This window comes from Lissotriton helveticus, chromosome 5_1 (assembly GCF_964261635.1).
Source record: "Lissotriton helveticus chromosome 5_1, aLisHel1.1, whole genome shotgun sequence".
NCBI lineage: Eukaryota > Metazoa > Chordata > Amphibia > Caudata > Salamandridae > Lissotriton > Lissotriton helveticus.
In genome coordinates, this window is record NC_136065.1 from 1,673,577,351 (window position 1) to 1,673,592,968 (window position 15,618).

Genomic DNA, 15,618 nt, shown 5'->3' on the forward strand with positions numbered 1-15,618 from the left:
TTGGAGTCAGCAGTGGTCAGAAGGTATACAACTCCTTCCTGTACCTTGATGGTCAAGGTGTCTGAAAACCATCTTGACCTCCTTAGGAAGTCATCTCCGCACTCGTAATCACTACAGCCTACACCATCCCAGCCTTTATTGCACTGCCATAGCAGTCTTGATTACACAGCTTACACGACATATAACAACCACAGAACCACTAATAATCAACCTCAACATCCTTTGCCACACAAATATACAAAGCCTCTATCACACCACCATCCCAGACTGACGCATACCCACACCAGCCCTCGATGCACAATTACGTCAACCCATGTGTTGTAACCTCCCCAGTCCTCCTAAGAAAACCACAAGACATTGCAAAAAACCCAGTCCTCAAAATACAACCACTTCTGCCCTTGCCAAACTACCTCACTTGTCCTCCTAACACAACCACCCATACTGCCATCACGCAATTACCTCAAGGAAACTGACATCACATAGAGGAGATGTACATTCATGGCCATGCTGATGCAACATTTCAGGGTCAGGGAGCATAGGCATTCGGGAGGCATGCAAATGATATTGCGAAGGTGGCACTTACTTGTTGAAGTTGGGGGAGGCAGGGTCACTCCAAACTGAACGACAGTACAGATTGAAGTTTCGGCTCAGAAGCAAACGACCTGGTACATGACGGACTGGAAAGAGAGGGAACAAGAGTCACTTGATGTAAGAGGTGGTTGCTCTAACACAAGGTGTAGCCCAGTAGGTGCAGGGAGGACTGTCTCAGCCCCTAATATTTCCTCACCTTACTGATTGGGTCTCAAAGATCCCCGTAACCCTCTCGTAGCTTGTCACAAAAGCAGTCAGGCTTAATTTAGAGGCAATATGTAAAACATTTATGCAGCTCACAAACAGCAATAAAGTGAAAACACAAAACAAGAAAAAATATCCCACACAAATTTAGAATATATAGAGTACATTTTAATAAATTATTTGACAACAAATGAGAAAAATCCAGTCAGTAGAACTGGAGTTATGATTTTTTAATAGTTTAATGTGAAAACTAGCACCTGAAAGAACAAAGAACAAAGCACCAACTGTAGACATTTAGTTGCGTGAGACCAGGACAAAGTCGAAAGTTATTGCCAACTGCAATGAAGCATGCATCATTACAAGGAATGAATTGGGCCTGGGCTGAGCTGCCCTTTGGACTAAGAAGACATTTAGTTGAAACATATCTGAGAAGGTAAACTTCAGCTGCGCAAGGCTGCAGGCGATCTCAAGCAGGAGGCGTCATTGTCTGGCAACTGATCGACAAAGTTGCAATGAAGATTTCTGCATTTCGACTTAGTCTCTTTATTGGAAGTTGAAAATCTCCAGAGGGACTAAGCTGTAGCCGACAAGAGCTCCTCAAGGCCAGATACCCTTTCTGCGTCGAGCCACTGAACATGATTTGCTGCTGCGGAGAAGAACATCGCAGGAGATGTGGCGACTCACCCTGGACGGATCAATGAGCAGGTAGGTTCCAGTCTCCTCTCGGTTCTCAGAGCACCTTTCATCCAAAAGATTTCTAAGTCCCAAGTTTAGAATTTTGGCTACTTGGGCACCTTTAGAGCCTCTTCCAAGATTTCAGGACTGGAGAGGCACCACTTGGAGGACTCACTCAGGATGAGTCCAGTTGCGGGTTCAAGATGGTTGGAGCCTTTGCTGTTCCTGAGTTTCTGATGAGCAGGGCAACCAACTAGCCCTAGAAGCCACTCAGTTAGTCTGGGGTTCAAGCAATAATATTGGGTTCAGTCAGCAGGGCAGGCCTCTGAGTGTTGAAGGCAGAATCAGGTAGTAGAGCAGCCCTTCCAGGTGGAGCACAGCAGTCCTCAGAAGTACACAGCAGAATCCTTCCACAGGTCCAGAAAAGGAACTGAAGAGTGGGTCTGAGGGTCCTATTTTTATACCCGATGCCATTTTTGAATTAGGGAAAGTTTCTAGAGATTCCCTTTGAAGCGTTTGGCATTTCCTGCCTCCCTGCCCTCGCTTCAGCCTGGCTGCAGGCACAATGGACCAGTGTGAAGCTCCTGATTTGAAGGCAGGGCACATCCTATTGATTTGCCAACTATGCCCAGTCATGTGACCCAGGATCCAACTGGGATTGGAAATGCCAACTCTCGAAAAGTGGTCTTTTCAAAATTGTAACTTAAAATCTGATATGCCGGAGATACACAACCTGGTACCCCCTATAAACATTGATACCTAACTGACCTACACGTGTCCCAACATCTCCACAGAATGTCAGATGTAATTAATAAGAAATGTGACTCTCCTTGCCTGTCTCCTACCTCTTCTTTTCCCCTTTGTTTCTGTCTTTTTCTGCAGCCTCTCTCTTTTTTTTCTCTAACTATCGTCATGTGGGGTTAGCTAAACAAACGCAACATAAAGTCTCAGTACACGGATGTACAAGCTGCGATTGGTATAACCTATGCTAACCCTGTAACAGAATTGCAAATGTGTTCTTGTACAAAAATAAATAAAACATGTTGAAATGAAGAATGTTTGAAATTACAATCAACAGATGAATTTCCTACTTGTTCCTAATCAAAAACTAGCCCCATTAATAATAATATAATAAGCTAACCAACTATTGTCCTATGAGAGAGGTGGGTTTCACAGTAGTGAAAATGAATTTGTGAGTTTTTCACTACCACGACATGTAAAACTTAAAAGTACATGTCTAACTTTTTAATTACACTGCACCTTGCCCTATGGGCGTTCTAGGGCCTACCTTAGGGATGACTTGTACATAATAAAAAGGGAGTTTTAGGCTTGGCATGGGGGTTATTTTGCTAAGTCGAATTGGCAGTTTAAGATGGCATACAAGCTGCAATGGTAGACCTGGGACATGTTTTAAAGGTCTACTTAAGTGGGTGGCACAATAAGTGCTGCTGGCCTTCCAATAGCATTTAATTTACAGGGCCTGGGCATATGATAGGCCACTTTACTAGAGACTTATAAGTAAATACATTATGCCAATCAGGTGGAACCAATTTTACCATGTTTTAGGGATTGAGCACAAGCACTTTAGTTTAGTACTGGTTAGCAGTAGTAAAGTTCACAGAGTCCCAAGGCTAGCAAAATAAAATTCAGAAAACTAGGTGAGGTGAAGGCAAAAGGTTTGGGGGTGACCCTGCAGAGAGGGCCATGTCCAACAGCAAGGGATCATAAAGGATCCACACTAGACTCGCACTATAGGGCTCAATGCATAAAGAATGCCCACCCACCACTAACCCCCTTGCACCCGAGACATCCTACATGTCCTCCTTGCAGTAGCTTACTAGATTCAGAGAAACAATAAAATGTTGCTTCCATTCATGCACCTGAGAGATGCATTTGCATTTACAAATGATATGCAAAGACAATGTGAAAATATAACATTCTATATATACAGAAAGCAGAGAACACTAAATTACATTTATACACTGGCCATGTAACAATCAAAGAGAGAGAGACAGAGAGAGAGAGAGAGGAACAGAAAAACAGTGAGAGGGAGAGAAAAAGAGAGCAAGACTCATGTGAAAAACTGTTTCAGTTGTTTGGATTCTCTAAAGCAGAAACGCTTCAGACAAGGCACATGCTTAGCTACTTGACATCATAACCATAACCACTGACTACCATAACCATAACCACTGACCATCATAGCCATAACCACTGACCATCATAGCCATAACCACTGAACATCATAACTTACCTCAGATGGAAAGTGTGAATGCCAGGCAAGGATTATTTGAGTGCACAAAAAGCAGCGTAAATTAAGTCCAGACAGAAAATTCTATTTTCAGAGCCCTGGTACAATATGATTATTTCTTGCTATTAATTCTTTTGTGGTGGCAGTTGTAAAGAACTGCAAACCACCTTGTGGTAGTTGAGTAATGAAACAACAGGGGGGACCTTTGTAAAGTATAGGGAGGACTCCCTACATACTCTGTACCCAGTCAGGAACACTCAGGCCCGGGGCCACTGCCTGTGCACATTGCTAGAGGGGGGCCCTGGAGCTCATGGGCCCTCCCAGCATCACATGGGCTGAAGGGCTATTGTTATGCCACTGCCTTTTAGCAGTGGTGGCTCCTCCACTAAGACAGAGGAGCGTCGCAGTGTAAACAAGGGAAAATAAAATGATAATAACTTGATGTCATCATTTTATTTGTTCCTGCTGCGGCGTCTTGTCGGGACGGGACAGATCTGCTGTGCTCTCAGAGCAGGTGGGGGGGATTGGGAAGCACTCTTGAGTGCGCAATGACTGATTAGCTGGCCGTCTCTGGCTGGCCAAGCAGTCATGCGTACTTTGTATGTTCTTGTAACAACAAAGAAAGTCTATGGGTCACCTCCCCAGTCAGCTCGGAGGGACGCCAAGGAGAACCGACGGACAGGTTGGTTCCCGCACGAGTGCATGCGAGATGCTCTCTGCGCTTTATGAATGTCTGGTAATTTGTGTAGGCACTACTCAGTTCTTTGAACTTGGGCGTAAGACTTAGCCACAGTGCAACGATCTCTGCCATAATTGCACGATAGAGACATCGAGAGACACACGAGTGCGTGAGAGACGATTCGAGCACTTTGCGAGTATCTGGTGATTCGTGTAGGCGTCAATTGGTTTTTGAACCTGGGTGTAAGATCTAGTTACAGTGCAACGATTTCTGCCAAGATTACGCTATAGAGACTTCGAGCAGACACTAACATGAGCGTGTTTATTATGAAGGCGATGACGCTTTGTAAATCCTGACATAAGACCATGTTGTAGCGCGAGGTTTTCTGTCGTAACTCTGTTGTGCAGATACTGAGCAGAGTGACACACGCGCTTGTTGGAAATATAGGCGTGACACTTTATAGAGGAATAGTAATAATTCACTTTCCCTCTTATGCAATCTAACGGCTACTAACGTAGAATGATCAGGATTTTTAAGTATCAACATCGAACAAAGCAGGTTCCGCCTGGTTAACTGTGCCCTTTAGACCTAATGCTTCATTCTAAAGGAACAATATAACAAGGGGCTTATATTATATGCAACTTAGTTGTGAATGTTCCACTATAGGATACATGACTTACCCACTAGAAGAGCGTACTATACCATCTATGAATGCCCTGATTTGTCATCCTTACTGTTTTTATTAGAGCGGTGCTCCACTTACCTGAGCTGCAGCAAGGTGGGGTGATGCATTATCCTTCTACCGAATAGGTAAGCGGACTTCTTCTTTAAAGTAATGGGTCCTTGCCCATACTTTTCTGTGACAATCACATGATAATAAGATGTACAATATGCTGTTGATATTTTTGTTTTGTTTGCCTTCTTTTCTCTCCTTTTTCTATTACGTCCTGTCCCTGGCACAACAACTCTTCTGATCTGAATATTCAGTTCTCTGGAGGATATACATGACCTGGAATATTCAGGTGACATGGTTTAAAATGTAATAGTTTCACGATTTTGCAGTAGCGAACACATGGTCCTGAAGAAAGCAGTGGTAAAACTGTATCCACATCTGCTGAAACATGTCGACCGCTAACCTTTAACAAGCAGATATATGGTTAATCTGCTTAATATTTGCACTGTTTGTAAACTTTGGAAGAACTGAGCGATATCAATACATTCTTTTTTCTACTCTCTTCTCTCCAATTCTAAATACCTCAAGATTCACTTTCACCTATGCACTGCAAAACAGTTACCCTTACATACACTCATCCTGGTACTCCCTATTAGTACATACGACTATCAATGGTCTGGCGGCAGCCACTGTAACATCTTGAGGCTGTCAGAATATTCTCCTAGGTATGAGGAGAACCCATATGATGACCAGGGCGGTACCGAGCGGGAACTGATGGGTACTTTTTATACCCTAGTTACATTATGCTGTGCTTTTAGTTTACACTATGCACATATTTCTCTTCTCACTATTTAGTTTTTTATTAACTAGTTGTGTCTTCAACAGGATGTATAATTGACTCACTAGACCCATAGATATTCTTTGTTGTTACAAGTGCATTTTTGGGGGGTTTTGTCTATGAGTTGGTCTTTAAAAATGCCCTGAGACCCTCTTTCAAACGGTTATTTTTGTACTTTGTATGTTCTCCACCAAGGCTGCATTACAGCCTGGGCAGAAAACATGCCCAGGCTCCCACTCCCTGGCTGAGCACGAAACTACGGCACTCCGACCAATCACAAAGCTGCATTGCAATGTTGTGATTGGCTATGGGGAGCCTGGGAGCCCGGGTGCTTTCTGTTTGCACAGAAGAAGCCAGGAAGGGGGCAGCTGCAGCCGCTGTAGGTAAGAGAGGTGAGGCGGTGGGGCCGGATGTGGGCGGGATTTCAAGAGGTGACCACAAGGGAAAATGAAATAAATAATTAATTTTCCCTCATGGTCGTCTCTCGAAATCCTCGGAGGAGAGGTGGTGGGAGGCAGGCAAGTTAATTTTATTCATTAAACCCTGCCCCACTGCTGCTTTCCGGGAGCAGCCGCCATCGCGCCGCCACTGCCTTGTAGTAACACAAGAGGGATTCCTAAGATTATTTGATTTGAGGAGGAAGTTGATATGCAGAAAGTAATACAAAGTGTGCAATATCATGGAATAGGGAATCACCAAGAAAAACACAACCTGTGCAGTACACGAAGATCAAAGATGTGTTCCAAGAACATTTTATAATTCCATAGAAATAATAAATAAGAATCGCACAAAGGTGGTTATTGGAAAGAGGATACCATAACTTTCAGGCAGAGGTGGCTAGCCAACATATTAACACAGAGAGCTGAACCAGAGCAGAACTAAGGGTCTGGCTAAGATCTTAGTCTCCATGCACGAGCTGAACCCTGGAAATATTTGTTACGTAAATCAAACAGAATCACATAATATATGATAAAGCCTCTTCACAATGCAAACATGTTTTTATTTCTTTAACTTGTGGAAGCATTCACATTAATAGGGCACATTGTAGCACTGCATTAAGAAGTACTTATTGTAAGCGATAGTTTTGTACAACTTGTATTCGAAGTCACATATTTGAAAGTGTTTTCGTAGGTGATAATGAAGAAAGGAGGGCTTTGGTGAAATAAAATATTTGCCTAAGATCATACAATTAAAGAGGGGAAGCTGCGATTTATCCAGGTTTTCTAGTTTCACTTAGTACAAACCATCTATTTGCCTTTCCTTATGTTAAGGCTTTGTTTTTACCGCAGTGCATTTTTCTGTATGGCGCAAACTCGACCTGAAGGAATTGGGGGAGCAGTTGTATTACACAAGGTCAGAGACATAGTTTATTAGCAGGGGAGATGAAGTCATTAACCCAGAAACACAGGTGTTGAGCCGACTCCAAGACCTGAACCTGGTACTCCGGAACCACAGTCGGCAGCTTTGACTGAAATGACATAACCTGCGTAGTGAGAGGCAAGCAGAAGCTATGGGAAAGCTTGGCTCAATATGTGCTCGAGATTCCAACAGGACCTCGAGCTGAACCAGAGCCAGTCTTCATGCTCGAGCCCGGCTCGAGCTTTCAGCCACTCACCCACCTCTACTTGCAGGTACTCGAAAGAAGAAAGCATAGACACAGGAATCAGTTTAGAGTAAAATCATGTTTCAATAACCGTGAGTTCTACCCATCCTAATTTATTATATATTCAAAATGATGCCCTGTTCGGGCACCGGAACCTTCAAACTGCAAAGAATGTGATCCTGCAGGCAAGACTTGCTTCTACACGTGCAACCTAGACGTCTGAGAGTTACCAAATGGTGAATCTCGGTACCAAGTCAAACTAATGTCTTTATGTTCAAAATAGTTGATTACATTTTCAGTTAACAAGTAGACAATACAAAAAATAGTACAATAAAAGTACAAACAAGAAATATATGAGGATTATCCATATCAATAAAGTTTGACAGGTACAAGATAATATAATATAATGTTACAAAAATTAAAAGGGAGGGATAAGAAAGAATTATACATATGCTATCAATAATCATAAAATAGAACTACTAATAAATATTAATTATGCATATACATCAAAAATACATTTAAGAAGATACATATTTATCAAAAGGTTTCCAGAATAAATTAAAAGAATTACAATTATGAATTACACCATTCAAGGATAAACGAGCTCCTCTTCTAGTAAAAATAACCCATGACCCCCAAACATGAACAGATAATAATGACATGTCTTTCCAACATGAAGTAAGAGATTTTAAAGCTGCAGATAATAAGACATTAAAAAGTTTACACTCTAAGCCAGTTAATTTATAAGAAAGAACAACAGATTTACAAAAGATCATGTTAAATGATGAATCATCATAAATATTAAGTATTTTTTTTATAACATCCCAAACATCAGTCCAAAATTTCAAAATAGAAGGACAATCAAAAAGCATATGTCTTAATGAACCAGTATCTAAATGACAATGACAACAGTTTGGAGTCGTGAGGAGTTTAGCTTCAAACAACTTCAATGGAGACCATAAACAATTATATAAAATATATGAATTTCTTTGATGAAGTGAAACAGGTCACCATCCTGAAATACCATTAAGCCAAATAGTTTTCAAGGTTTCATAAGATAAAAAAAGTTCATTATTCCAAAATGTCATAAGCATATTAATATTGCACCTTTAAATTCTTTTATACAATTTTGAAACAATATGAGGCAAGGTACCAAGGGTTTGAATATAAATTGATAAATCTGATTTAGTATTAGAAGGTATAAAATTAGGAAATTAATCTAAAATAGAATTGAATAAAAAGTTCCTATTTGAGTAAATCAGAGGAAGTTAAATTAAATCTTTCTTTTAGAACAACAAAAGAGATAAAAGCGCAGTTATAACAAATATCTTTAAGGTACAAAATACCAGCTTTAATCCATGAATGCTATATCTAACATTTTTAGTAAGTTTTATATTTGAGTTATACCATAAGAACATATCTTCAGTAATAGACATAGGCGATTGAAAAATTAAATCAAAATCACATAGTATAAATTTAGTGGATTTCAAAATAGCAGATTTGTTATATTGATTTATTGGACATAGTTAATAAAGAAGGAAGGGGAAACGGATCTATCAAACTTTTTTCTATAGAAAGCCATGCAGGAAGATTCATCAAATGAGAATGATTAAACCAAAGAGAACTTTGCTTCAATATAACAGCTTTGTGATAACAAAAAAAATCTTGATAACTAATACGAGGTGCTTTAGTGCTTCAAAGAAATGTAGTAAAAAGCCGATGTATATCTTTATAAAACTTCACAGGCAATTGGATAGGGATCATAGCTAAGGAGTAAAAAAAATGTGGAGCTATAGTCTTTTTTATGGATTCCAGTTTACCCCACCATGAAAGATGCAGAGAAGCCCATTTGGATATTTTATCTTTAATGTATCTTAAATTAGACTAGCAATTTAATGATAGTGTAGTTTTTATAGAAGAGGAAAACAAAATGCCTAGGTATTAAGTTTTTCTCTCCAAATTATATCCTTCATGGGCGGCATATCTGGATACAATGATTATTTATAGGAAATAATTCTGTTTTATTACTGTTTAATTTATAACCAGAAAGTAAGGAATAAGATGAGATAATCTCAAATAAAGGAGGAAGTGAGGAAATAGGATTACTAATAAATAACAGTACATCATCTGCATATGCTAAAATTTTTACATTAACCTCTTTAATTGTTATACCAGTAATATCATTAAATTTTCTAATTGAAACAAGCAAAAGGTTCAATCACAAGAAGGAATAGGAGCGGGGAGAGGGGGCATCTTTGTCTGGTGCCTCTGAAAAGAGAAAGTTGGTTAGAAGTTTGACCATTAATAAATAAATGAGCTGTAGGATTAGAATAAAAAGCAGCAATCATACGAATAAATAAGTCAACAAAATTAAATGCAAATAGAGTACGAAATAAAAACTGCCAATGGACTTTATCAAAGGCTTTTTCAGCATCTAAATCTAATACTCCTACTGGTAAAGAACATTTGGACCCTTGTTCTATAACATGCAATAATGTTCTAGTATTATTTGCGGAATATGGATTTCTCATAAATCCCGACTGATCTGAATGAATGATAAAATCTGAAACACAGAGGTTAACCTGGTTGCAAGTATTTTAGCATAGAGCTTACAATCTTGATTTAATAAGGAAATAGGACGGTAATTTGAAACCAGTGCAGGGTCTTTATGAGGTTTGGGTAATAAAACAATTAACGCTTCTGTAAAAGAACCTGTAATAGTCCCTGAAGAGCTAAAAAAGGTAAATAATTTAAATGAATGAGGAATATGTTGTATGTGAAATTCCTTGTAAAATTCTGCTGCAATTCCATCTGGTCCAGGAGATTTTTTTGTTTAAGAGATTTAATAGCTAACCTAATTTCATTTTCAGTAATGGGCAGATCCAATTTATTTTTAGTTAAAGATGAAATTTTGGTTAATCCACATGTAGATAGAAAGGAATCAATTAGGGAAGAACCGTCAAAATTAGGTTTATTATATAAAGTAGTGTAATAATTTAAAAATGTATTAACAATATCATTTTGCGATATGGCAATTCTCCCATTGGGACCATGAATCGAATTTATTTGGAGTTTATCTTTTTTAATACGTAGATAATTAGCTAAAAGCTGTCCAGATCTATTAGCGTTAAAATAAAATTTGGCTATAGATTTGGAGAGTTGGATACCAGCTCTTCTGCTAAGAATGGAATTAAATTCATATCTAAGTTTTTATAATTTGAACCTGTATTGGGGGTCATTAGAGGTAATAAATAGCCTTACAAATTTTGCAAATTTGTTTTTCCAGTTCTTTAATTCTTAGATTAAACATTTTGTTTTCATGTGCCATGAGAGAAATAGAGGCACCTCTAATATAGGCTGTAAACGTGCCCCATCTAGTCACCATGGATGTAGAACCTTCTGGATTAAGATGAAAAGAATCTTGAATAGCATCAAATATTTTTTATTTATTTTGTTCATTAAGAACAATCTCAGTATTCATTCTCCATCTGGATTGTGATTTAAAATTTGAATTAAATTGTAAAACAAAAGAAATTAAAGCATGATCTGATATGTCAATATTACCAATGGTAGGAGTAATTGCAGAGTTAATTAGTTGTCTCGAATTTAGTAAATAATCGAGTCTCGAATGTGAATTATGTGGATGAGAAAAAAAGTAAATATTTTTTTCTGTAGGAAAATGCAATCGCCAAATATTAATTCATTTTATAGTTTTAATAAAAGATTTAAAAGTAAAAATAGCTTTTGGAGGACGAAATTTAGTGAGAGATGTTCTATCCAATAAAGGATCACATATACGGTTAAAGTCTCCTCCTATTATAAGAGGACCGTTACCTAACTTGAGGACTTCTGTAGTTAAATTAGACCAAAACATGGGCTCATCAGCAGATGGACCATAAACATTGATTACAAACATAACTGAATCAAAAAAAATTATTTTAACTATGACAAATCTACCTTCTAAATCTGATGCTTTACTTAAGATTTGAGAATGTAATCATTTTGAAAAAAGAATAGCAACACCATTTGTTCGACCTTTAGCAGGAGAAGAGACAATAGTATCAACCCCCCTTTTTTCATATAATCTAGTATTTTATCTTCAATATGTTTCCTGAATAAAACAAATATCTGCCTTAAAACTTCTTAAATAGTCCAAAATCTTTGTACGCTTTACCAGATGTCTTAAATCCTTGACATTTAAAGAAGTTACTTTAATATTATAAACATTAGCCATAATAGAATAGATAGAAAAAAGAAATATTTAAGAAGAGGAGAAAAGGTTGAAGAAAAATAGAGAAAATAGTACTTCTAAAACAGTATTATAGGCAAAGAAGGGAAAAGAAAAAAGACAAAACAAACATAAAAAAGACAGCCACAAATAAACATTAATACCAGATCTGAAACGCACATGTGCTTTACAAACATGACCGACCCGTTGGAGCCCAACGTGAAAAGGACTGCAGAATTAGTCAGAAATACATATTAAAACAGTATTCAAGTAGCAGAATCATGAGTATCCATAGAATGCTGTGAATGTTGATCCAGTAATACTTTTAAATCTTCTGGACGTTAGAAGGACTTAGAAAAATTATCTTTCCAGATGCGCATTTTTGAAGGATCAAATATGCCATATTTGAATCCAAGACTTCTCAGTTGAGGACGCGTCAGTAAATTATTTACAAATTCTAACAGTTTCTTTGGCAAAGTCTTGGTGAATAAAGATTTTTATTGCCATTAACCATTAAGGATGGAATTTCTGCTGCTTGCCTTATTAAGACCAAATGGTGATGACGTGGGACCTTAAAAATCATTTGTCTCTGCTTAGTATGATGAGGATTGCGATGGGATGGAATCCTATGCGCCTTATTTATTTCAAGATTCTCTGAAAATTGAATGTTTAAAAGACCAGGAATCAAATTCTACGGATACAGTCGGCAATTGGGACCTTCAATATCCTCTGGTAAATTAAAAATACGCAGATTGTATTGCCTGTTGTGATTTTCTATATCCAGAAGATGGGCAGACATAGGAGAAATGTTTGGCACAAGAGGTGCAAAGGCATCGATTTTAACTTTGTTATCCTGTATTTTAATGGAATTATCAGATACTTTCATTGACATACTGGACATATCTTTACGTAAATTTTTTATCTCTGACACAATGGTGTCTGTCTTGGCTCGCTGCGCATGAATTTCATCCAGAATTAATGCCAAAGAAGGCTCACTAGATTCCACCACTTTAGATTTAGTAGGAAGAGGAGAAATTGTTGCTTCCTCTTATTATTGGAGTTTTGCACATTTTTGTTCTCCATTTTCGCACTAAAAAATGCCAGGAGTTAGTACATGTAAAGTATAGAAAGATAAAATCAATGCAGTATAAATGCAGCAAGGAAAAGCTGGTGCAGCAGCTAAGACTGACTGTGCGAGTGGTTAGGCCAAAGCCAGACCGTTTCCTAAATCTAAGCTCCGCCCCCCGAGAGGAAATCTGATCAGTACCTCAAGCAGAGCTCCCAGCAGAAGCAGTAGGACGAAAAACACCACCACTGACGTTTAAAGTTCCAGGAACAAGCACCGCAGCAGTAAGCCAAGCTTCACAAGACTGCTAAGGTATTTTCCAACAGTTTCCATCTATAATTCATTAGTTTGCCGATAAAAAACGAGCTCCTCGTCACGGAGCTCGCCAGGAGGCAGCCATCTTGTTTACGCACGCTTGTGCAAATCCAAACTGGTGTCTTTAAAGTTGTACGAGTTACTCGCAAGGACGCTCTGGGCATGTGTCAGACATGTTAAAGCAATGTAGGTAGATTCGCGTGGCACTGTACTGCCCGCTCACCTCCTGTTCACGTCATTCTTCCTCCAGGGACGGAATGACACTGGGTGGCTGTGGTGAGAGAACAGGAGTACAATTGCTCCGGTACTCGTCACCTTATGACAGAGGTCTTCAAACTTTTTGAAGGTTGAGCCCCCCAGCTGAATTTTTTTAAATGTCAGGCCCCCCCCCCCCCACCACCTGACAGAAATTTCTGGAATCTGGTACACTACATAAACGACCGCCACCCGCATATCCCGGCCCATATCCGGCAAATAATGTTCAAAACAATGAGTGTTTCCTCCTTCTCCATGAATTCCCTCACTACCACTCACCAACAATGTACCTCATCTCTCTATAGCACCTTTCTGGCAAACATATATATTTTTTTATAGTGCTACACATAGTTTCATCATACTCAGGGGCATATGTACAAGCCCCTATAGACACCACACTGTCACTTTTTATGACGTTGTGGCGGCGATAGGGGCATTGCCGTATTTACAAGGCAGAGTTAAGCCACTTAACTTGGCTTAACGCTGCCTTGTAAATAAGGCCTCCTTTCATGCTATGCTTAGCGTGAAAGGGTGGGCAGTGGGTGTTGCGGTGGGCGTTCCACTGCAACAGGCACTGATTTGATGTTGCGCCCTATTTACAAGGGCAGCGTAAAAGTGAGGCAGCGTTAAAATTAAGAACAGGGAAAACCTGGTCTTAAGCTGGCGAAACTAGGAGAAATGCACTATGGCGCAAAGGTGTCTGCGTTGGCGCTACACTGCTAAGTGTAGCACCAGCGCAGGGGAAACGCAAGGCTGCACCATATTGTTGTAAATATGATGCAGCCTTCCGTTTCTGAAGTGGCGGAGAGAGGCTTTAACCCATGACTGCTAACACCTCACTCCGCAACTTCCTTGAACTTAGGCCCCTCAGTTCTTTGATTTGAATGGTACACCTTCTTTGTAGCGGGCACATTAGCCCTCTGTGCTGTGAGGGTGGCAGGAGTGCTCATGTGAGTGCACAGCGAGGTATGCGACAGTGTGAGGGTAGGGTAAGTAGAGCGACTGCAGGGTGAGTGAGGTGACCATATGAATTTGGGTGTGCATGTTAGTGCAGAGTGGGACTAATGAATGCATGGTTAGTGATGGACTTGTTTAAGTGAGATTGCAGATTGAGCAGTGAGGGGGACAGGTGAGTGAAGTGTCACATGAGTGCAGGGTGGGTAGTGTGCTTGTGTGGCTGCAGGTTGAGGTACAGGGAAAACCGTGCAAGTGCATTGTGAGAGCAGAGTGATCACTGAGTGCAGGGTGAATGGTGTGAGTGCATGGGGGTCAGTATGAGGGAATTGTGATCGCTGTGAGTGCAGGGTGAGCATGAAAGTGAAGGGCGAGAATGAGGGGAAAGTTGTCTGAATGCAAGGTGCATTCCCAGACACTTTCAGTAACTCAGTATGCTATTGACGGCAGCGCAGGGTTTCAAATATGTTAAACTATTGCTATTGCAATTATGGCATTAACCAGGGAACGAGGGTAGAGGAAATAAATACTGGGCTGATCTTGCAACAAACTTCCAGTTTTATGATTAGGGTTGACAGCTCATTATTTTGATGTCCCAGGTGGTACAAAAATAAGCAGTCACCTAAAGCTCTATTTTCAGCACTTATATGTGCATACTCTGAACAACAAATATAAATAGAAAGCACTTTAAATTGTGTTTTAGGGCTGCCTGAATTATATGACGGATAATAAAAGGGAATAAAGACAGAAAAGTCACATCATAAATGAATACATACTTCTTTATAACTCTTATTTAGAGTCAAGAGAAGCAATTTGCAGGCTGTTTAAACACCTGACTGGGATTTGTCTTTTGGCAATTTAAAACCCTTTTAGCCCTGTGATCATTGTGCTCCTGCCAGTGTAATTTAAAAAACAACATTGTCGCCTTTCTGGGAAGAGCTGTCCCTCTCTGGACGGGGTTAAATTCCGTGCAGTGGGAGGCAGGAAGCCTTCTCTGCCAAAACTGAAAGCAAGTAACAAACATTCATTTCATCTGCAGTGTGAGTCAAGGAGTCTCCTCTGCTCTAAAATCGTCGCTTTCAGTTTTAGCAAAGGGGGTTCCTTGCCTCCCACTGCAGCTAAAGCATTTCAGCTGTAGGAATAAACCAGGATAGCCCCCCCCCCCCACACAAACCCGGTGTGGCAGCCTGGATGAGACAGCTTCCTGGGTGCGCACACAGCCTTTACCAGAGTATTTCACAGGTCTTTAAAATACCTTTTTCTTGTTAATGAGGCTTTAATGGTTTTCA

At 39.7% G+C, this 15,618-nt stretch overlaps 1 protein-coding gene across 1 annotated transcript in view; it reads right to left on the minus strand.

Annotated features, from left to right (window-relative positions):
- The window catches only part of CIROP (ciliated left-right organizer metallopeptidase), a 451,682-nt gene that overhangs the window by 243,413 nt on the left and 192,651 nt on the right, over window positions 1-15,618 (minus strand). The window contains 1 exon segment of the mRNA XM_078640610.1: window positions 584-677. Within this exon segment, the coding sequence (XP_078496736.1) occupies window positions 584-677 (94 nt within the window).